Source organism: Salmo salar, chromosome 27 (genome assembly GCF_965601325.2).
Source record: "Salmo salar chromosome 27, fSalSal1, whole genome shotgun sequence".
Lineage (NCBI taxonomy): Eukaryota > Metazoa > Chordata > Actinopteri > Salmoniformes > Salmonidae > Salmo > Salmo salar.
The window spans coordinates 45,090,076-45,112,714 of NC_138317.1; the positions used below are offsets into that span (position 1 = coordinate 45,090,076).

At 49.8% G+C, this 22,639-nt stretch overlaps 1 protein-coding gene across 5 annotated transcripts in view; it reads left to right on the top strand.

The window, feature by feature from the left end:
- LOC106589122 (protein FAM91A1) overlaps positions 1–22,639 on the top strand; it is a 100,588-nt gene that overhangs the window by 15,707 nt on the left and 62,242 nt on the right. For 4 of the 5 annotated variants that reach the window (XM_082970263.1, XM_082970264.1, XM_082970266.1 and 1 more), the window contains 6 exons: positions 2,356–2,423; positions 2,760–2,873; positions 8,017–8,107; positions 11,664–11,726; positions 20,737–20,843; positions 21,062–21,100. In XM_082970263.1, coding sequence (XP_082826389.1) covers positions 2,356–2,423; positions 2,760–2,873; positions 8,017–8,107; positions 11,664–11,726; positions 20,737–20,843; positions 21,062–21,100 — 482 coding nt within the window. The other variant, XM_082970267.1, reaches the window with a different exon arrangement.

Genomic DNA, 22,639 nt, shown 5'->3' on the forward strand with positions numbered 1-22,639 from the left:
GGCGAGTAGCTGTGGGGGGTGCAGTGCTGTTGAATGCAGTAGGGGTAGTTAGGTGGAAAGCATGGCCAGCCGTAGAAAAATGCTTATTGAAATTCTCAATTATAGTGGGCTTATCGGTGGTGACAGAGTTTCCTATCCTCAGTGCAGTGGGCAGCTGGGAGGAGGTGTTCTTATTCTCCATGGACTTTACAGTGTCCCAGAACTTTTTAGAGTTTGAGTTGCAGGAAGCAAATTTCTGTTTGAAAAAGCTAGCCTTGGTGTTTCTAACTGCCTGTGTGTATTGGTTTCTAACTTCTCTGAAAAGTTGCATATCGCGGGGGCAGTTCGATGCTAATGCAGAACGCCACAGGATATTTTTGTGTTGGTTAAGGGCAGTCAGGTCTGGGGAGAACCAAGGGCTATATCTGTTCCTGGTTCTAAATTTCTTGAAAGGGGCATGCTTATTTAAGATGGTGAGGAAGGCATTTAAAAAAAATAACCAGGCATCCTCTACTGACGGGATGAGGTCAATATCCTTCCAGGATACCCGGGCCAGGTCGATTTAGAAAGGCTTGCTCGTTGAAATGTTTCAGGGAGCGTTTGACAGTGATGAGTGGAGGTCGTTTGACCGCTGACCCATTACGGGTGCAGGCAATGAGGCAGTGATCGCTGAGATCTTGGTTGAAAACAGCAGAGGTGTATTTAGAGGGCACGTTGGTTAGGATGATATCTATGAGGGTGCCAGTGTTTGCGGCTTTGGGGTTGTACCTGGTGGGTTCATTAATAATTTGTGTGAGATTGAGGGCATCAAGCTTGGATTGTAGGATGGCTGGGGTGTTAAGCATGTCCCAGTTTAGGTCACCTAGTAGCACGAGCTCTGAAGATAGATGGGGGGGCAATCAGTTCACATATGGTGTCCAGAGTACAGCTAGGGGCCGAGGGGGGTCTATAGCAGGCGGCGACGGTGAGAGACTTGTTTTTGGAGGGGTGGATTTTTAAAAGTAGAAGTTCAAATTGTTTGGGTACAGACCTGGATAGCAGGACAGAACTCTGCAGGCTATCTCTGCAGTAGATTGCAACACCGCCCCCTTTGGTCGTTCTATCTTGTCTGAAAACGTTGTAGTTAGGGATGAAGATTTCAGAGTTTTTGGTGGACTTCCTAAGCCAAGATTCAGAAACAGCTAGGACATCCGGGTTGGCAGAGTGTGCTAAAGCAGTGAATAAAACAAACTTAGGGAGGAGGCTTCTAATGTTAACATGCATGAAACCAAGGCTTTTACGGTTACAGAAGTCATCAAAAGAGAGCGCCTGGGGAGTAGGAGTGGAGCCAGGCACTGCAGGGCCTGGATTCACCTCTACATCTCCAGAGGAGCAGAGAAGAATGAATATAAGGGTACGGCTAAAAGCTATAAGAATTGGTCGTCGGTGACGTCCAGAATAGGGAGAAAAAGGAGCAGGTTTCTGGTGGCGATAAAATAGCTTCAAGGTATAATGTACAGACAAAGATATGGTAGGATGTGAGTACAGTGGAGGTAAACCTAGGCATTTAGTGATGATGAGAGAGATATTGTCTCTAGAAACATCATTGAAATCAGAAGATGTCATAGCATGTGTGGGTGGTGGAACTGAGAGGTTGGATAAGGTATAATGAGCAGGGCTAGAGGCTCTACAGTGAAATAAGCCAATAAACACTAACCAGAACAGCAATGGACATTGCATATTGACATTGAGGAGAGGCATGCTTAGCCGAGTGATCAAAGGGTCCAGTGAGATTCAGACAGCTAGCAGGGCCATAGGTAGCAAGCTGGTGGAAGATGGAGGGAGGTCTGTTTTTAGCCACCTCGTGCGTTTCCATCTGTGGGTTAGTGGGGTTCCGTGTGGAAGGGGGGACCAGTCCAAGTTGGCAAAATAGTTAGTTATAGTGGCCCAAGAAAAGTGAAAATATAACTCTATGGCAAAACACAAGGGGCTAACATTCTAACCTTAGACTTGGGGATGACTACTGTCCCATGAGTGACAGAAAACTGAGCCAATCGTGACAGAAAAATGAACCAATCAGGCGCAATTCTCTGTATTTTCTGCTGGCTAGCCACACCACCACAGAAAGCACTGAGCTGGGCTGAAACACCTGCATTTTGGAGCTGCTTTACTCAAGAAAACCAAAAAGAGACCATGTTTGTATGCAGCTTTATTAACTCAATGACATTTAAAAAAATACATGTTTTACATTGTTTGCAAACTGATATGTATTAATGCCAAAATAACATGCAAAAAAGGCAAGCCCCCCCCAACTGCCCTGAAGGACAGGTCGCCACAGATCGGGAGGAATATAGACTTGATGAACCAGTGATTTAATGTCTCCTGTCTATTTTCTAGGTCTAAGGCTGCTTGGCATCGGGAGGAACCAGTATATAGACTTGATGAACCAGTGCAGGTCTTCCAAGGTAAGAGCAACTTAAACATAATTAAATAATATCCTCAACATGTACTCTAAGTGATGAAATACTTTGACAATACTCTGGTTATTACACCAACAACACACTTTTATTTCTAGATGTTTTCTAGTGACTAAACATTACAGTGAGCTTCCGGAAAATATTCAGTTCCTCTTTTAATTGAATACACTTGTCGGGCTGCGGAGACAGACTTTCACTGAACATCGGCCAACGCTGCTGACTAGATGTCCGCTGATGTAAAAATTACTTGAAAAATACATGTTTTTTTTTGTTGTTGATTGATTGAATTACTTTACATAACATACCTGTGTCGTCTCTTGTCAGAAATTCTTCCGTAGGAAAACGGCGCGGGACCTGCTCCCCTCCAAGCCAGTAGAGATCTCTGTAGAGCCCTGGTGGGTGGCTCAGACCGGATACATCACAGAGGATGACATCAGGGTGAGTCTCTGTAGAGGATGACGTCAGGGTGAGTCTCTGTAGAGGATGAGGTCAGGGTGAGTCTCTGTAGAGGATGACGTCAGGGTGAGTCTCTGTAGAGGATGAGGTCAGGGTGAGTCTCTGTAGAGGATGACGTCAGGGTGAGTCTCTGTAGAGCCCTGGTGGGTGGCTCAGACCGGATACATCACAGAGGATGACATCAGGGTGAGTCTCTGTAGAGGATGACGTCAGGGTGAGTCTCTGTAGAGGATGACGTCAGGGTGAGTCTCTGTAGAGGATGACGTCAGGGTGAGTCTCTGTAGAGGATGAGGTCAGGGTGAGTCTCTGTAGAGGATGACGTCAGGGTGAGTCTCTGTAGAGCCCTGGTGGGTGGCTCAGACCGGATACATCACAGAGGATGACGTCAGGGTGAGTCTCTGTAGAGGATGAGGTCAGGGTGAGTCTCTGTAGAGGATGAGGTCAGGGTGAGTCTCTGTAGAGGATGACGTCAGGGTGAGTCTCTGTAGAGGATGACGTCAGGGTGAGTCTCTGTAGAGGATGACGTCAGGGTGAGTCTCTGTAGAGGATGAGGTCAGGGTGAGTCTCTGTAGAGGATGAGGTCAGGGTGAGTCTCTGTAGAGGATGACGTCAGGGTGAGTCTCTGTAGAGGATGAGGTCAGGGTGAGTCTCTGTAGAGCCCTGGTGGGTGGCTCAGACCGGATACATCACAGAGGATGACGTCAGGGTGAGTCTCTGTAGAGGGTGAGGTCAGGGTGAGTCTCTGTAGAGGATGAGGTCAGGGTGAGTCTCTGTAGAGGATGACGTCAGGGTGAGTCTCTGTAGAGGATGACGTCAGGGTGAGTCTCTGTAGAGGATGACGTCAGGGTGAGTCTCTGTAGAGGATGAGGTCAGGGTGAGTCTCTGTAGAGGATGAGGTCAGGGTGAGTCTCTGTAGAGGATGACGTCAGGGTGAGTCTCTGTAGAGGATGACGTCAGGGTGAGTCTCTGTAGAGGATGACGTCAGGGTGAGTCTCTGTAGAGGATGAGGTCAGGGTGAGTCTCTGTAGAGGATGACGTCAGGGTGAGTCTCTGTAGAGGATGAGGTCAGGGTGAGTCTCTGTAGAGCCCTGGTGGGTGGCTCAGACCGGATACATCACAGAGGATGACGTCAGGGTGAGTCTCTGTAGAGGATGAGGTCAGGGTGAGTCTCTGTAGAGGATGAGGTCAGGGTGAGTCTCTGTAGAGGATGACGTCAGGGTGAGTCTCTGTAGAGGATGACGTCAGGGTGAGTCTCTGTAGAGGATGACGTCAGGGTGAGTCTCTGTAGAGGATGAGGTCAGGGTGAGTCTCTGTAGAGGATGACGTCAGGGTGAGTCTCTGTAGAGGATGACGTCAGGGTGAGTCTCTGTAGAGGATGAGGTCAGGGTGAGTCTCTGTAGAGGATGACGTCAGGGTGAGTCTCTGTAGAGGATGACGTCAGGGTGAGTCTCTGTAGAGGATGACGTCAGGGTGAGTCTCTGTAGAGGATGACGTCAGGGTGAGTCTCTGTAGAGGATGAGGTCAGGATGAGTCTCTGTAGAGGATGACGTCAGGGTGAGTCTCTGTAGAGGATGAGGTAAGGGTGAGTCTCTGTAGAGCCCTGGTGGGTGGCTCAGACCGGATACATCACAGAGGATGACGTCAGGGTGAGTCTCTGTAGAGGATGAGGTCAGGGTGAGTCTCTGTAGAGGATGAGGTCAGGGTGAGTCTCTGTAGAGCCCTGGTGGGTGGCTCAGACCGGATACATCACAGAGGATGAGGTCAGGGTGAGTCTCTGTAGAGGATGACGTCAGGGTGAGTCTCTGTAGAGGATGAGGTCAGGGTGAGTCTCTGTAGAGGATGACGTCAGGGTGAGTCTCTGTAGAGGATGAGGTCAGGGTGAGTCTCTGTAGAGGATGACGTCAGGGTGAGAACCGCATGGTCACCCCCCCCTGAACGCTTACGGCCATTCAATGTTTTTGTTTCTTTATTCAGACGAGACAACATCGCATAAACACACAGCCAAACAACAACAGATTGGTTTTCCTGTCACTATGCCAACCGTCCCCTGCGGAGTTACATCAAGGTGTTCGATGGGGTTGAGGTCAGGGTTCTGTGCAGGCCAGTCGAGTTCTTCCACACTCGATCTAGTCAAACCATTTCTGTATGGACCTCGCTTTGTGCACAGGGGCATTGTCATGCTGAAACAGGAAAGGGCCTTCCCCAAACTGTTGGCACAAAGTTGGAAGCACAGAATCATCTAGAATGTCATTATATGCTGTAGCGTTAAGATTTCCCTTCACTGGAATTAAGGGGCCCGAACCATGAAAAACAGCCCCAGACAATTATTCCTCATCCACCAAACTTTACAGTTGGCACTATGCATTGGGGCAGGTAGCGTTCTCCTGGCATCAGCCAAACCCAGATTCGTCTGTCGGACTGCCAGATGGTGAAGCGTGATTCATCACTCCAGAGAACACATTTCCACTGCTCCAGAGTCTAATGGCGGCGAGCTTTACACCACTCCAGCCGACGCTTGGCATGGTGCATGGTGATCTTAGGCTTGTGTGCGGCTGCTCGGCCATGGAAACCCATTTCATGAAGCTCCCGGCGAACAGTTCCTGTGCTGCAGTTGTTTCCAGAGGCATTTTGGAACTCAGTAGTGAGTGTTGCAACTGAGGACAGATTAATGTTCCGTGTTCAGCACTCAGCGATCCTGTTCTGGGAGCTTGTGTGGCCTACCACTTCATGGTTGAGCCGTTGTTGCTCTTAGACGTTTCCACTTCACAATAACAGCACTTACAGTTGACCGGAGGCAGCTCTAGCAGGGAAGATATTTGATGAACTGATTTGTTTGGAAAGGTGGCATCCTATGACGGTGCCACGTTGAAAGTCACTGAGCTCTTCAGTACGGGCCATTCTACTGCCAATATTTGTCTATGGAGATTGCATGACTTTGTGCTCGGGTGGGGCTGAAATAGCCAAATGCACTAATTTGAAGGGGTGTCCACATACTTTTGTATATATAGTGTACATAAAGGCTTATGTATTAACACATGTATTAAGTCTTAGAGAATTATCACTAACAGCTAAAGCAAATAAACATTAAAGACATGTTTAAACCATTTCCTTTTATTTGTACATGTTTTAAACAATACAAATACAGTACCAGTCTAATGTTTGGACACACCTAGTCATTCAAGGGTTTTTCTATATTTCTACATTGTAGAATAATAGTGAAGCCATCAAAACTATGAAATAACACATATGGAGTCATGTCATCAAGGCAACGAGTGGCTGCTTTGAAGAATCTGAAATATGAAATCTATTTTAATTTGTTTGACACTTGTTTGGTTACTACATGATTCCATATGTGTTATTTCATAGTTTTGATGGCTTCACTATTATTCTACAATGTAGAAAATATAGAAAAACCCTTGAATGACTAGGTGTGTCCAAACGTTTGACTGGTACTGTATTTGTATTGTTTTAAAACATGTACAAATAAAAGGAAATGGTTTAAACATGTCTTTAATGTTTATTTATTTTGTTTATGAAAGTCCAGCAATGCCATTACATTGAACCTTACACAAGGCCGTGAATAGTGTAGCTTGTCCCTGAGCTGGCGGACCAATGGTTCTTGCCTCTCTTCCTGTTGGAGGTACTGCATTTTGGTCCCAACCTTAAAGTAACCTTAAAGCAAAGAAAGTTAGCAGGTCTGTTAGGAAATGCCTTTGTCCCACCATCTGATTACCAGGTCTGTTAGGAAATGCCTTTCTCCCACCATTTGGTCAACAACCTTTTTGTGCTGCGCCAGAAATTCTAAATGGGAAGATGGGTATTTTATTTTTATTTAACCATTATTTAACTAGGCAAGTCGGTTAAGAAAAAAGTATTGTTTACAGTGACGGCCTACCCTGGATTGGCTTAGATCAGTAACTGTTTTGGGTGCAGCAGTAAAGTATTGTAGGGAATGCCCAGCAGGCTCTGTAGAATATATGTACAGTGCATTTGGAAAAGTATCCCTGGACCTTTTCCAAATGTTGTTAAATTACAGCCTTATTCTCAATTGGATTACATTGTTTTTTACAGCCTCGATTCTTCTACATAGGATGGCAATTTGAATCCATTTTAGAATAAGGCTGTAACGTAACAAAATGTTGAAAAAGGGAAGAGGTCTGAATACTTTCTGAATGCACTGTATATCTGACCCAGGACACTACCTATCTATATCTGACCCAGGACACTACCTATCTATATCTGACCCAGGACACTACCTATCTATATCTGACCCAGGACACTACCTATCTACATCTGACCCAGGACACTACCTATCTATATCTGACCCAGGACACTACCTATCTACATCTGACCCAGGACACTACCTATCTATATCTGACCCAGGACACTACCTATCTATATCTGACCCAGGACACTACCTATCTGACCCAGGACACTACCTATCTATGTCTGATCCAGGACACTACCTATCTATATCTGACTCAGGACACTACCTATCTACATCGGACCCAAGACACTACCTATCTACATCGGACCCAGGACACTACCTATCTGACCCAGGACACTACCTATCTGACCCAGGACACTACCTATCTGACCCAGGACACTACCTATCTACATCTGACCCAGGATACTACCTATCTGACCCAGGACACTACCTATCTACATCTGACCCAGGATACTACCTATCTGACCCAGGACACTACCTATCTATATCTGACCCAGGACACTACCTATCTGATCCAGGACACTACCTATCTACATCTGACCCAGGACACTACCTATCTGACCCAGGACACTACCTATCTAGCTAGAAGTTACACACTGACTTTGTCGTCTGGAATCTGTGCAGGTTCCCACCAGAAAAGTCCAAATGTTACACCACACAACAAAAATAAAAAAGATTCAGCTAGCTAGACTGATCTCCAACCTGAACTTCCTGTGCTGTGTTCATTTCAGTTGTTTCTTTCTCTTCTGGCAGATGACGTGTGTGGTTTCCCCCTCCTTACCTCTTTCCTCCTCTCCTCCTCCTCTCTCCAAACGCCTCGTTCCTCCTCTCCTTCTTACTCTCTCCCTCCACCCAGCTAACGTCTGTCTGTGTCCTCCCTCTCCTGTCGGATTTCAGATCTGCTCGGTGGTAGAGAGGAAGGCGATTGATAAGATGATCGATTCAGGACCCCAGCTGGCCGGATCAATGGAGTACAATGTGGTGCTGAGTGAGTGGAATGTATTCTAGTGTGTCTGTCTCTGTGTGCATGTTCTTCCCAGATCACTGCTAAATGGCCCAGTGGTCTGGATAAATGGTAGTCGCTGGCCATCGGGGTGTTTCGTCTGGGGTGAATTGGAAAACAGTTTAGTGTCATGAGATGCCTTCCCTGTCATTACGGCCTATTGTGGCTCTGATGGTAGGTTAACAGGTAGGATGTTAGAGAGTACCAGGTAGGATGGTAGAGAGTACCAGGTAGGATGGTAGAGTGTACCAGGTAGGATGGTGGTGACAGATATTATAGTAAAGTATAGGATGGTAGAGCAACAGTTAGGTTGGTAGAGCAACAGGTAGGATGGTAGAGCAACAGGTAGGATGGTAGAGCGACAGGTAGAATGGGGAGAGGGACAGGTAGGATGGGGACAGGGACAGCTAGGATGGGAGAGCGACAGCTAGGATGGGGAGAGCGACAGCTAGGATGGGAGAGCGACAGCTAGGATGGGGAGAGCGACAGCTAGGATGGGGAGAGCGACAGCTAGGATGGGGAGAGCGACAGCTAGGATGGGGAGAGCGACAGCTAGGATGGGGAGAGCGACAGCTAGGATGGGAGAGCGACAGCTAGGATGGGGAGAGCGACAGCTAGGATGGGGAGAGCGACAGGTAGGATGGGGAGAGCGACAGGTAGGATGGGGAGAGCGACAGCTAGGATGGGGAGAGCGACAGCTAGGATGGGGAGAGCGACAGGTAGGATGGGGAGAGCGACAGGTAGGATGGGGAGAGCGACAGCTAGGATGGGGAGAGCGACAGCTAGGATGGGGAGAGCGACAGGTAGGATGGGGACAGGGACAGCTAGGATGGGGAGAGCGACAGCTAGGATGGGGAGAGCGACAGCTAGGATGGGGAGAGCGACAGCTAGGATGGGGAGAGCGACAGCTAGGATGGGGAGAGCGACAGCTAGGATGGGGAGAGCGACAGCTAGGATGGGGAGAGCGACAGCTAGGATGGGGAGAGCGACAGCTAGGATGGGGAGAGCGACAGCTAGGATGGGGAGAGCGACAGCTAGGATGGGAGAGCGACAGGTAGGATGGGAGAGCGACAGGTAGGATGGGAGAGCGACAGGTAGGATGGGGAGAGCGACAGGTAGGATGGGGAGAGCGACAGCTAGGATGGGGAGAGCGACAGCTAGGATGGGGAGAGCGACAGCTAGGATGGGGAGAGCGACAGGTAGGATGGGGAGAGCGACAGCTAGGATGGGGAGAGCGACAGCTAGGATGGGGAGAGCGACAGCTAGGATGGGGAGAGCGACAGGTAGGATGGGGAGAGCGACAGGTAGGATGGGGAGAGCGACAGCTAGGATGGGGAGAGCGACAGCTAGGATGGGGAGAGCGACAGGTAGGATGGGGAGAGCGACAGGTAGGATGGGGAGAGCGACAGCTAGGATGGGGAGAGCGACAGGTAGGATGGGGAGAGCGACAGCTAGGATGGGGAGAGCGACAGCTAGGATGGGGAGAGCGACAGCTAGGATGGGGAGAGCGACAGCTAGGATGGGAGAGCGACAGCTAGGATGGGAGAGCGACAGGTAGGATGGGGAGAGCGACAGCTAGGATGGGGAGAGCGACAGCTAGGATGGGGAGAGCGACAGCTAGGATGGGGAGAGCGACAGCTAGGATGGGGAGAGCGACAGGTAGGATGGGGAGAGCGACAGCTAGGATGGGGAGAGCGACAGCTAGGATGGGGAGAGCGACAGCTAGGATGGGGAGAGCGACAGCTAGGATGGGGAGAGCGACAGCTAGGATGGGGAGAGCGACAGGTAGGATGGGGAGAGCGACAGCTAGGATGGGGAGAGCGACAGGTAGGATGGGGAGAGCGACAGCTAGGATGGGGAGAGCGACAGCTAGGATGGGGAGATCTACAGGTAGGATGGGGAGAGCGACAGGTAGGATGGGGAGAGCGACAGGTAGGATGGGGAGAGCGACAGGTAGGATGGGGAGAGCGACAGCTAGGATGGGGAGAGCGACAGCTAGGATGGGGAGAGCGACAGCTAGGATGGGGAGATCGACAGGTAGGATGGGGAGAGCGACAGGTAGGATGGGGAGAGCGACAGCTAGGATGGGGAGAGCGACAGCTAGGATGGGGAGAGCGACAGCTAGGATGGGGAGAGCGACAGCTAGGATGGGGAGAGCGACAGGTAGGATGGGGAGAGCGACAGGTAGGATGGGGAGAGCGACAGGTAGGATGGGGAGAGCGACAGCTAGGATGGGGAGAGCGACAGCTAGGATGGGGAGAGCGACAGCTAGGATGGGGAGAGCGACAGCTAGGATGGGGAGAGCGACAGCTAGGATGGTAGTGAAATATGTTAGAATAAATGATAGGATGGTGGAGTGTCAGGGTGGAGGGTGGAGTGTCAGGTTGGAGTGTCAGGTTGGAGTGTCAGGTTGGAGTGTCTGGGTGGAGTGTCTGGGTGGAGTGTCAGGGTGGAGTGTCAGGGTGGAGTGTCTGGGTGGAGTGTCTGGGTGGAGTGTCAGGTTGGAGTGTCAGGTTGGAGTGTCAGGTTGGAGTGTCAGGGTGGAGTGTCTGGGTGGAGTGTCTGGGTGGAGTGTCTGGGTGGAGGGTCTGGGTGGAGTGTCTGGGTGGAGGGTGGAGGGTCTGGGTGGAGGGTGGAGTGTCAGGGTGGAGGGTGGAGTGTCAGGGTGGAGGGTCTGGGTGGAGTGTCTGGGTGGAGTGTCAGGGTGGAGTGTCTGGGTGGAGGGTCTGGGTGGAGTGTCAGGGTGGAGTGTCAGGGTGGAGTGTCTGGGTGGAGTGTCTGGGTGGAGTGTCTGGGTGGAGTGTCTGGGTGGAGTGTCTGGGTGGAGTGTCTGGGTGGAGTGTCTGGGTGGAGGGTCTGGGTGGAGTGTCTGGGTGGAGGGTGGAGGGTCTGGGTGGAGGGTGGAGTGTCAGGGTGGAGGGTGGAGTGTCAGGGTGGAGGGTGGAGTGTCAGGGTGGAGGGTGGAGTGTCTGGGTGGAGGGTGGATGGTGGAGTGTCAGGGTGGAGGGTGGAGTGTCAGGGTGGAGGGTGGAGTGTCAGGGTGGAGGGTGGAGTGTCAGGGTGGAGGGTGGAGTGTCTGGGTGGAGGGTGGAGTGACAGGGTGGAGTGTCTGGGTGGAGGGTGGAGTGTCTGGGTGGAGGGTGGAGTGTCTGGGTGGAGGGTGGAGTGTCTGGGTGGAGGGTGGAGTGACAGGGTGGAGGGTGGAGTGTCTGGGTGGAGGGTGGAGTGTCTGGGTGGAGGGTGGAGTGTCTGGGTGGAGGGTGGAGTGTCTGGGTGGAGGGTGGAGTGTCTGGGTGGAGGGTGGAGTGTCTGGGTGGAGGGTGGAGTGACCAGTAAGATGGGAGCCTGGAGAAGATGTGAAAGATGTTGGGTAAGGGGCATCTGCTGTGCCATAACAGAACTTATTGTGGTGCGATACATTGTAATTGTTTCCTTAACGTTAATACTTTGTTTGCACTTTTTTTTATCGATGTATTCAGATGAATATGTTAATCTGATCGTAACATCGTTAATGAATGTCTTCTTCTCCTCTCTCCTTCAGGTCTGTACAACAGGGGATTCATCTATCTAGACGTGCCCATCTCTGATGACAGCTGTATGTCAGGTACCGTACCTTCTGAACTGAGTGCTTCCTATCCCCTTCATGGTGATTGGCTGAAAGCTGTGGTACAGCATATCGCTGACGTGTCAGACCGCCTCGCGCGCTAAGCGAGTTTCCTTGGTAGGGCCTATTTGGCAGGGGGGAACTGTGACGCCTGCTGTTTTAACCTACTGCCCGTTTCTGTTTGAGTCTTTTATTAGAGAATGTGAAAAAATAGGTCTGTATGCTGCTTTTCATGACATCTCGCATAGCTGTTCTTCACATGGCCTAAAATGGGTTCATACTTGCACAATATCATCTGTATGCTATAGCAGACTGATTTATGACTATCTGTATACTATAGCAGACTGATTTATGACCATTTGTATACTATAGCAGACTGAATACTGGCCATCTGTATGCTATAACAGACTGATTTATGACCATCTGTATGCTATAGCAGACTGATTTATGACCATCTGTCTGCTATAGCAGACTGATTTCCTACCATCTGTATACTATAGCAGACTGATTTCCTACCATCTGTATGCTATAGCAGACTGATTTATGACCATCTGTATGCTATAGCAGACTGAATTCTGATCATCGGTATGCGATAGCAGACTGATTTCTCACCATCTGTCTGCTATAGCAGACTGATTTATGACCATCTGTATGCTATAGCAGACTGATTTATGACCATCTGTATGCTATAGCAGACTGAATTCTGATCATCTGTATGCTATAGCAGACTGATTTCTCACCATCTGTATACTATAGCAGACTGATTTATGACCATCTGTATGCTATAGCAGACTGAATACTGGCCATCTGTATGCTATAGCAGACTGATTTATGACCATCTATATGCTATAGCAGACTGATTTATGACCATCTGTATGCTATAGCAGACTGATTTATGACCATCTGTATGCTATAGCAGACTGATTTATGACTATCTGTATGCTATAGCAGACTGATTTATGACCATCTGTATGCTATAGCAGACTGATTTATGACCATCTGTATACTATAGCAGACTGAATTCTGACCATCAGTATACTGTAGCAGACTGATTTATGACCATCTGTATGCTATAGCAGACCGAGTTCTGATCACCTGTATGCTATAGCAGACTGATTTCTCACCATCTGTATACTATAGCAGACTGATTTATGACCATCTGTATACTATAGCAGACTGAATTCTGACCATCTGTATGCAATAGCAGACTGAATTCTGACCATCTGTATGCAATAGCAGACTGGATTCTGACCACCTGTATGCTATAGCAGACTGAGTTCTCACCACCTGTATGCTATAGCAGACTGAATTCTGACCACCTGTATACTATAGCAGACTGAATTCTGACCACCTGTATGCTATAGCAGACTGAATTCTGACCATCTGTATGCTATAGCAGACTGAATTCTGACCATCTGTATGCTATAGCAGACTGATTTATGACCATCTGTATGCTATAGCAGACTGAATTTATGACCATCTGTATGCTATAGCAGACTGAAATCTGATCACTTATGAACATAGAACATGCTATGTGAGAGAATAAATATATAATATATTATAATAAATATCTGGTAACATTTGGATGTTTAAATTGAAAAAAGACTGTCACATGACTATAGACGTTTGTCCTCCCAGATCTGAATAAATGGGTTGGATGGATGGCTTCCATTTCCCAGCGATTTGAATTACAAGTCGTTCATATGCTAAAAATATTCTGCCTAAAAAGATCTTGCAGTGCTTCCCCCAGCATGCATTATTCTTAGAGGACAAGCAACAGGGACCTCACCGGAGTTTCAGAACCAGGGCCTCAGACCCGAATACCAGGGGCTGACCGGGACCTCACCGGAGTTTCAGAACCAGGGCCTCAGACCCGAATACCAGGGGCTGACCGGGACCTCACCGGAGTTTCAGAACCAGGGCCTCAGACCCGAATACCAGGGGCTGACCGGGACCTCACCGGAGTTTCAGAACCAGGGCCTCAGACCCGAATACCAGGGGCTGACCGGGACCTCACCGGAGTTTCAGAACCAGGCCCTCAGACCCGAATACCAGGGGCTGACAGGGACCTCACCGGAGTTTCAGAACCAGGGCCTCAGACCCGAATACCAGGGGCTGACCGGGACCTCACCGGAGTTTCAGAACCAGGGCCTCAGACCCGAATACCAGGGGCTGACCGGGACCTCACCGGAGTTTCAGAACCAGGGCCTCAGACCCGAATACCAGGGGCTGACCGGGACCTCACCGGAGTTTCAGAACCAGGGCCTCAGACCCGAATACCAGGGGCTGACCGGGACCTCACCGGAGTTTCAGAACCAGGCCCTCAGACCCGAATACCAGGGGCTGACCGGGACCTCACCGGAGTTTCAGAACCAGGGCCTCAGACCCAAATACCAGGGGCTGACCGGGACCTCACCGGAGTTTCAGAACCAGGGCCTCAGACCCGAATACCAGGGGCTGACCGGGACCTCACCGGAGTTTCAGAACCAGGCCCTCAGACCCGAATACCAGGGGCTGACCGGGACCTCACCGGAGTTTCAGAACCAGGGCCTCAGACCCGAATACCAGGGGCTGACCGGGACCTCACCGGAGTTTCAGAACCAGGGCCTCAGACCCGAATACCAGGGGCTGACAGGGACCTCACCGGAGTTTCAGAACCAGGGCCTCAGACCCGAATACCAGGGGCTGACCGGGACCTCACCGGAGTTTCAGAACCAGGGCCTCAGACCCGAATACCAGGGGCTGACCGGGACCTCACCGGAGTTTCAGAACCAGGGCCTCAGACCCGAATACCAGGGGCTGACCGGGACCTCACCGGAGTTTCAGAACCAGGGCCTCAGACCCGAATACCAGGGGCTGACCGGGACCTCACCGGAGTTTCAGAACCAGGGCCTCAGACCCGAATACCAGGGGCTGACCGGGACCTCACCGGAGTTTCAGAACCAGGGCCTCAGACCCGAATACCAGGGGCTGACAGGGACCTCACCGGAGTTTCAGAACCAGGGCCTCAGACCCGAATACCAGGGGCTGACAGGGACCTCACCGGAGTTTCAGAACCAGGGCCTCAGACCCGAATACCAGGGGCTGACCGGGACCTCACCGGAGTTTCAGAACCAGGGCCTCAGACCCGAATACCAGGGGCTGACCGGGACCTCACCGGAGTTTCAGAACCAGGCCCTCAGACCCGAATACCAGGGGCTGACCGGGACCTCACCGGAGTTTCAGAACCAGGGCCTCAGACCCGAATACCAGGGGCTGACCGGGACCTCACCGGAGTTTCAGAACCAGGGCCTCAGACCCGAATACCAGGGGCTGACCGGGACCTCACCGGAGTTTCAGAACCAGGCCCTCAGACCCGAATACCAGGGGCTGACCGGGACCTGCAAATCAGCGTATTTTGCTGGTCTGAGAAAAAAATAAAAATAATTAAATCCTACAATTCTGTGTCATTTTACATGACTGGAGACATTACAATAATATATTTTTTAAACCACACTAAAGACCAAACTGACGAGAGACTCTGACGTTCACATACTTGAGATCAATAAAATGAACAACCCATGTGTTAAATCCAACCAATAGCTTAGGCTAATTCAAAAACTGTATGCACAGATTGTAGGTCTACAATATGAGGAGGAAATTACAGTCCACCAACTTTCCAGTGGCACTCACTAATCCAAGGTCCTGGTGACGTCCCTGACATGCAATGGAAACCCAATTTATACTCTCTGTGCTTCAGAAACCTATCCTGGTGCATGAATGCTACACCTACAGACGGGAACGACAGACCACGAATAACTTATTCTGGAATTGAACCGAATATGATGCTTTCGAGGTCGCGGAACTCTCCAAATGGTCCTGGATACATGGTTCTTTCAGCCCCCTGAAAATCAACTGGAGGAGGTCCTGACGTACTTTCAGGCAACATGGGATGGGGGAGAAGGTCACAGGCATTGGAAGAAAGAACATTTTTCCCCATAGATAAACTCAACAAAGAAAGAATGCTTGTTCAATGAACCATAAACAATGAATGAACATGCACCGGTGGAACGATTAAGACACTAACAGCTTACAGACGGTAGGCTATTAAGGTCACAGTTATGAAAACTTAGGACGCTAAAGAGGTCTTTCTACTGACTCTGAAATACACCAAAAGAAAGATGCCCAGGGTCTCTGCTCATCTGTGTGAAAGTGCCTTAGGCACGCTGCAAGGAGGCATGAGGACTGCAGATGTGACCAGGGCAATAAATTGCAATGTTCGTACTGTGAGACGCCTAAGACAGTGCTACAGGGAGACAGGATGGACAGCTGATCGTCCTCGCAGTGGCAGACCACGTGTAACAACACCTGCACAGGATCAGTACATCTGAACATCACACCTGCGGGACAGGTACAGGATGGCAACAACAACTGCCCGAGTTACACCAGGAACGCACAATCCCTCCATCAGTGCACAGACTGTCTGCAATAGGCTGAGAGAGGCTGGACTGAGGGCTTGTAGGCCTGTTGTAAGGCAGGTCCTCACCAGACATCACTGGCAACAACGTCACCTATGGGCACAAACCCACCGTCGCTGGACCAGACAGGACTGGCAAAAAGTGCTCTTCACTGACGAGTCGCGGTTTTGTCTCACCAGGGGTGATGCTCGGATTCGTGTTTATTGTCGAAGGAATGAGCGTTACACCGAGGCCTGTACTCTGGAGCGGGATCGATTTGGATGTGGAGGGTCCGTCATGGTCTGGGGCGGTGTGTCACAGCGTCATCGGACTGAGCTTGTTATCATTGCTGGCAATCCCAACGCTGTGCGTTACAGGGAAGACATCCTCCTCCCTCATGTGGTATCCTTCCTGCAGGCTCATCCTGACATGACCCTCCAGCATGACAATGCCTCCAGCCATACTGCTCGTTCTGTGCGTGATTTCCTGCAAGACAGGAATGTCAGTGTTCTGCCATGGCCAGCGAAGAGCCCGGATCTCAATCCCATTGAGCACGTCTGGGACCTGTTGGATCGGAGGGTGAGGGCTAGGGCCATTTCCCCCCCAGAAACTGCTACAATTCTGTCCTGCAGGACTTGGTGAATCTTGGCACTACCCACCCCACCATTTGGAAGTTCATTAAGGCATTGCAGTTTTAGGCCTACTTATTTTTGCCCCATCATTTGTAGTAAGCTTTTTTGTTAATAAATAAATGTTTAATAGTGTATGGTTGGTGTTAATGGATGGTATAGAAACTAGATATTGTCTGTTTTTTAGCCTTCAGCCTTTATAGAACCATATGAACAAATGTATATACAACTTTCTGCCCATATGATCAAATGCATATAGTCCAAGGCTACAATATTCTGCCCATATGATGGAATGTATATACTATATTTGTAGCCGTCCATGATTTAATGAAAAGCAATAAACGTACACGTTTAATAAGACTCACAAACGCAGTCAGGCAATAGGCTTCACAGCTTCCCTGGGAAACTGAAACGTATTGTAGCCTCACGCAGAGGAAAGAGGAGCGGCGGACGAAGTTCTCTTCCACAGCAGTATTCTCTGTTAAATAAATATTATTAATAATAATAATAAATACTAAAATAATTCACGTTGTGGCTCCGGGGTATTTCACGGGTATGATAAAACAATTACTATTTACTGCTCATTTCGTTGGTGACCAGTTTCTAATAGCAGTAAGGCATCTCTGGGGTTTGTGGTATATGGCCTATATACCACGGCTAATGGCTGTATCCAGGCTCTCCACGTTGCGTAATGCATAAGCACAGCCCTTAGCAGAGATGCCTTACTGCTTCATTATATTTTTCATCTATTTGCTATTGTGCGCTCCAGATCTGATTTCCAGAAGAGTTTAAACACACGCACACACCTCTTTCTTCCTGTTTATCTTATAGTGGGTTAGTGGTGTATTCATCAAGGGATCATGGGTAATGGCAGCAGGGATCATGGGTAATGGCAGCTGGGATCATGGGTAATGGCAGCTGGGATCATGGGTAACGGCAGCTGGGATCATGGGTAATGGCAGCTGGGAACATGGGTAACGGCAGCTGGGATCATGGGTAATGGCAGCTGGGATCATGGGTGATGGCAGCTGGGATCATGGGTAATGGCAGTTGGGATCATGGGTAATGGCAGCTGGGATCATGGGTAATGGCAGCTGGGATCATGGGTAATGGCAGCTGGGATCATGGGTAATGGCAGCTGGGATCATGGGTAATGGCAGCTGGGATCATGGGTAATGGCAGCTGGGATCATGGGTAATGGCAGCAGGGATCATGGGTAATGGCAGCAGACATCATGGGTAATGGCATCTGGGATCATGGGTAATGGCATCTGGGATCATGGGTAATGGCATCTGGGATCATGGGTAATGGCATCTGGGATCATGGGTAATGGCAGCTGGGATCATGGGTAATGGCATCTGGGATCATGGGTAACGGCAGCTGGGATCATGGGTGACGGCAGCTGGGATCATGGGTGATGGCAGCTGGGATCATGGGTAATGGCAGCAGGGATCATGGGTAATGGCAGCAGGGATCATGGGTAATGGCAGCTGGGATCATGGGTAATGGCAGCTGGGATCATGGGTAATGGCAGCTGGGATCATGGGTAATGGCAGCAGGGATCATGGGTAATGGCAGCAGGGATCATGGGTAATGGCAGCTGGGATCATGGGTGATGGCAGCAGGGATCATGGGTGATGGCAGCTGGGATCATGGGTAATGGCAGCTGGGATCATGGGTAATGGCAGCAGGGATCATGGGTAATGGCAGCAGGGATCATGGGTAATGGCAGCAGGGATCATGGGTAATGGCAGCAGGGATCATGGGTGATGGCAGCAGGGATCATGGGTGATGGCAGCTGGGATCATGGGTGATGGCAGCAGGGATCATGGGTAATGGCAGCTGGGATCATGGGTAATGGCAGCTGGGATCATGGGTAATGGCAGCTGGGATCATGGGTAATGGCAGCAGGGATCATGGGTAATGGCAGCAGGGATCATGGGTAATGGCAGCTGGGATCATGGGTAATGGCAGCTGGGATCATGGGTAATGGCAGCTGGGATCATGGGTAATGGCAGCAGGGATCATGGGTAATGGCAGCAGGGATCATGGGTAATGGCAGCAGGGATCATGGGTAATGGCAGCTGGGATCATGGGTGATGGCAGCAGGGATCATGGGTAATGGCAGCTGGGATCATGGGTGATGGCAGCAGGGATCATGGGTAATGGCAGCTGGGATCATGATAATGGCAACAGGGATCATGGGTAATAGCAGCAGGGATCATGGGTAATGGCAGCAGGGATCATGGATAATGGCAGCAGCTCCTTGATCTAAATCGGATAATGGAGGGAAAGGAGAAAAAACATTACCATCTATAACTGGCTGAGGGCTGTGATGAGGCCCCACAGCATTACCATCTATAACTGGCTGAGGGCTGTGATGAGGCCCCACAGCATTACCATCTATAACTGGCTGAGGGCTGTGAAGAGGCCCCACAGCATTACCATCTATAACTGGCTGAGGGCTGTGAAGAGGCCCCACAACATTACCATCTATAACTGGCTGAGGGCTGTGATGAGGCCCCACAGCATTACCATCTATAACTGGCTAAGGGCTGTGAAGCGGCCCCACAGCATTACCATCTATAACTGGCTGAGGGCTGTGAAGAGGCCCCACAACATTACCATCTATAACTGGCTGAGGGCTGTGATGAGGCCCCACAGCATTACCATCTATAACTGGCTGAGGGCTGTGAAGAGGCCCCACAGCATTACCATCTATAACTGGCTGAGGGCTGTGAAGAGGCCCCACAACATTACCATCTATAACTGGCTGAGGGCTGTGAAGAGGCTCCACAACATTACCATCTATAACTGGCTGAGGGCTGTGATGAGGCCCCACAGCATTACCATCTATAACTGGCTGAGGGCTGTGATGAGGCCCCACAGCATTACCATCTATAACTGGCTGAGGGCTGTGATGAGGCACACAACATTACCATCTATAACTGGCTGAGGGCTGTGATGAGGCCCCACAGCATTACCATCTATAACTGGCTGAGGGCTGAGGGCTGTGATGAGGCCCCACAACATTACCATCTATAACTGGCTGAGGGCTGTGATGAGGCCCCACAACATTACCATCTATAACTGGCTGAGGGCTGTGATGAGGCCCCACAGCATTACCATCTATAACTGGCTGAGGGCTGTGAAGAGGCCCCACAACATTACCATCTATAACTGGCTGAGGGCTGTGAAGAGGCCCCACAGCATTACCATCTATAACTGGCTGAGGGCTGTGATGAGGCCCCACAACATTACCATCTATAACTGGCTGAGGGCTGTGAAGCGGCCCCACAGCATTACCATCTATAACTGGCTGAGGGCTGTGAAGAGGCCCCACAGCATTACCATCTATAACTGGCTGAGGGCTGTGATGAGGCCCCACAACATTACCATCTATAACTGGCTGAGGGCTGTGATGAGGCCCCACAACATTACCATCTATAACTGGCTGAGGGCAGTGATGAGGCCCCACAACATTACCATCTATAACTGGCTGAGGGCTGAGGGCTGTGAAGATGCCCCACAACATTACCATCTATAACTGGCTGAGGGCTGTGAAGAGGCCCCACAGCATTACCATCTATAACTGGCTGAGGGCTGTGATGAGGCCCCACAACATTACCATCTATAACTGGCTGAGGGCTGTGAAGCGGCCCCACAGCATTACCATCTATAACTGGCTGAGGGCTGTGATGAGGCCCCACAGCATTACCATCTATAACTGGCTGAGGGCTGTGATGAGGCCCCACAACATTACCATCTATAACTGGCTGAGGGCTGGCTGTTCACTTGCTGGTCGGTTGCCATTGACAACCCTTTATGTATTTTTGTTGCGTTACATCTCTCCCAGTTACCCCTGCCCCCCCCGGAAGTCTTTGTGATTATTTTATTATATTATTTTATATTTTATATTAATTAATATATTACTGTGTTTCCCAGTGCCCCCTCTGGAAGGCTTCGTGATGAACAGGGTCCAGGGAGACTACTTTGAAACCCTTTTGTACAAAATATTTGTTTCCATCGACGAGCAGACTAACGTGTCAGAGGTAGGTGAGATAATATAACGTCTTGGCCTCGTTGGACCATCCTGGTCTTCGTCACATTCTGTTTCATACCGTAGGAGCTCGCAGGATGCTCAAACGAAGCTAATGAAATATTAACCATAATTATTTAACAATGTTGTTTATTGGTGTGTTTTCTTATGGACTTTATTAAAGTGATTTCAGTCCCATTTAGTCTTGATCCTCTGGTCGTTCTGTTCCAGCTGGCTAATGTTCTGGAGATTGACTTGGGCCTGGTGAAGGTACGTATCTACGGAGATATAGATCACACACTGTTATATTGTCCATGGCGGAGGTCACCAACCTTTTCTGAGTCAAGATCGCTTTCACAGTCAAGAAGCAAGCTGAGATCTACCGCTCAGAATCTTTTTAAAACACGACTTTAAAAAAATATAACATTAACTTAATAAAAACAGTTTTGGAAGAATGAGGTTTGTGCAGTAGCCCTGATACATTATCACAGCATATTGGCTATATGCCTGGTCTAATACATTATCACAGCATATTGGCTATATGCCTGGTCTAATACGTTATCACAGCACATTGTCTATATGCCTGGTCTAATACATTATCACAGAATAGTGGCTATATGCCTGGTCTAATACATTATCACAGCATATTGGCTATATGCCTGGTCTAATACATTATCACAGCATATTGGCTGTATGCCTGGTCTAATACATTATCACAGCATACTGGCTATATGCCTGGTCTAATACATTATCACAGCATAGGGGCTATATGCCTGGTCTAATACATTATCACAGCATAGGGGCTATATGCCTGGTCTAATACATTATCACAGCATAGGGGCTATATGCCTGGTCTAATACATTATCACAGCATAGGGGCTATATGCCTGGTCTAATACATTATCACAGCATAGGGGCTATATGCCTGGTCTAATACATTATCACAGCATATTGGCTGTACGGCCCCGTGGGTGGTGGTGGAGATGAGGCACTGTGGGTAGTGGTGGAGCTGCAGCCCCGTGGGTAGTGGTGGAGCTGCAGCCCCGTGGTTAATAGTGGAGCTGCAGCCCCGTGGGTAGTAGTGGAGATGCAGCCCCGTGGGTAGTGATGGAGATGCAGCCCCGTGGGTAGTGGTGGAGATGCAGCCCCGTGGGTAGTGGTGGAGATGCGGCCCCGTGGGTAGTGGTGGAGATGCGGCCCCGTGGGTAGTGGTGGAGCTGCGGCCCCGTGGGTAGTGGTGGAGCTGCAGCCCCGTGGGTAGTGGTGGAGATGCAGCACCGTGGGTAGTGGTGGAGATGAGGCACCGTGGGTAGTGGTGGATGATGAGGCACCGTGGGTAGTGGTGGAGATGCAGCACCGTGGGTAGTGGTGGAGATGAGGCACCGTGGGTAGTGGTGGATGATGAGGCACCGTGGGTAGTGGTGGAGATGAGGCACCGTGGGTAGTGGTGGATGATGAGGCACCGTGGGTAGTGAGGGAGATGAGGCACCGTGGGTAGTGAGGGAGATGAGACACCGTGGGTAGTGAGGGAGATGAGGCACCGTGGGTAGTGAGGGAGATGATGCACCGTGGGTAGTGGTAGAGATGAGGCACCGTGGGTAGTGGTGGAGATGCAGCAATCTGCTATCTGACTAGACAAGCCTGTGTACTCGCTTTTGTTATTGTTACATATGGAACAATGTTGCAAATATCTATTTCCTCGAGTACGTTTGTGGACACAATGTACCAGCCATTTTGTTAACAGTGAGTTGCTGCAGTTTATATTCTGAGCAATTTCTAGAAGTCATGTCAGTAAGTGATGTTTTCTGT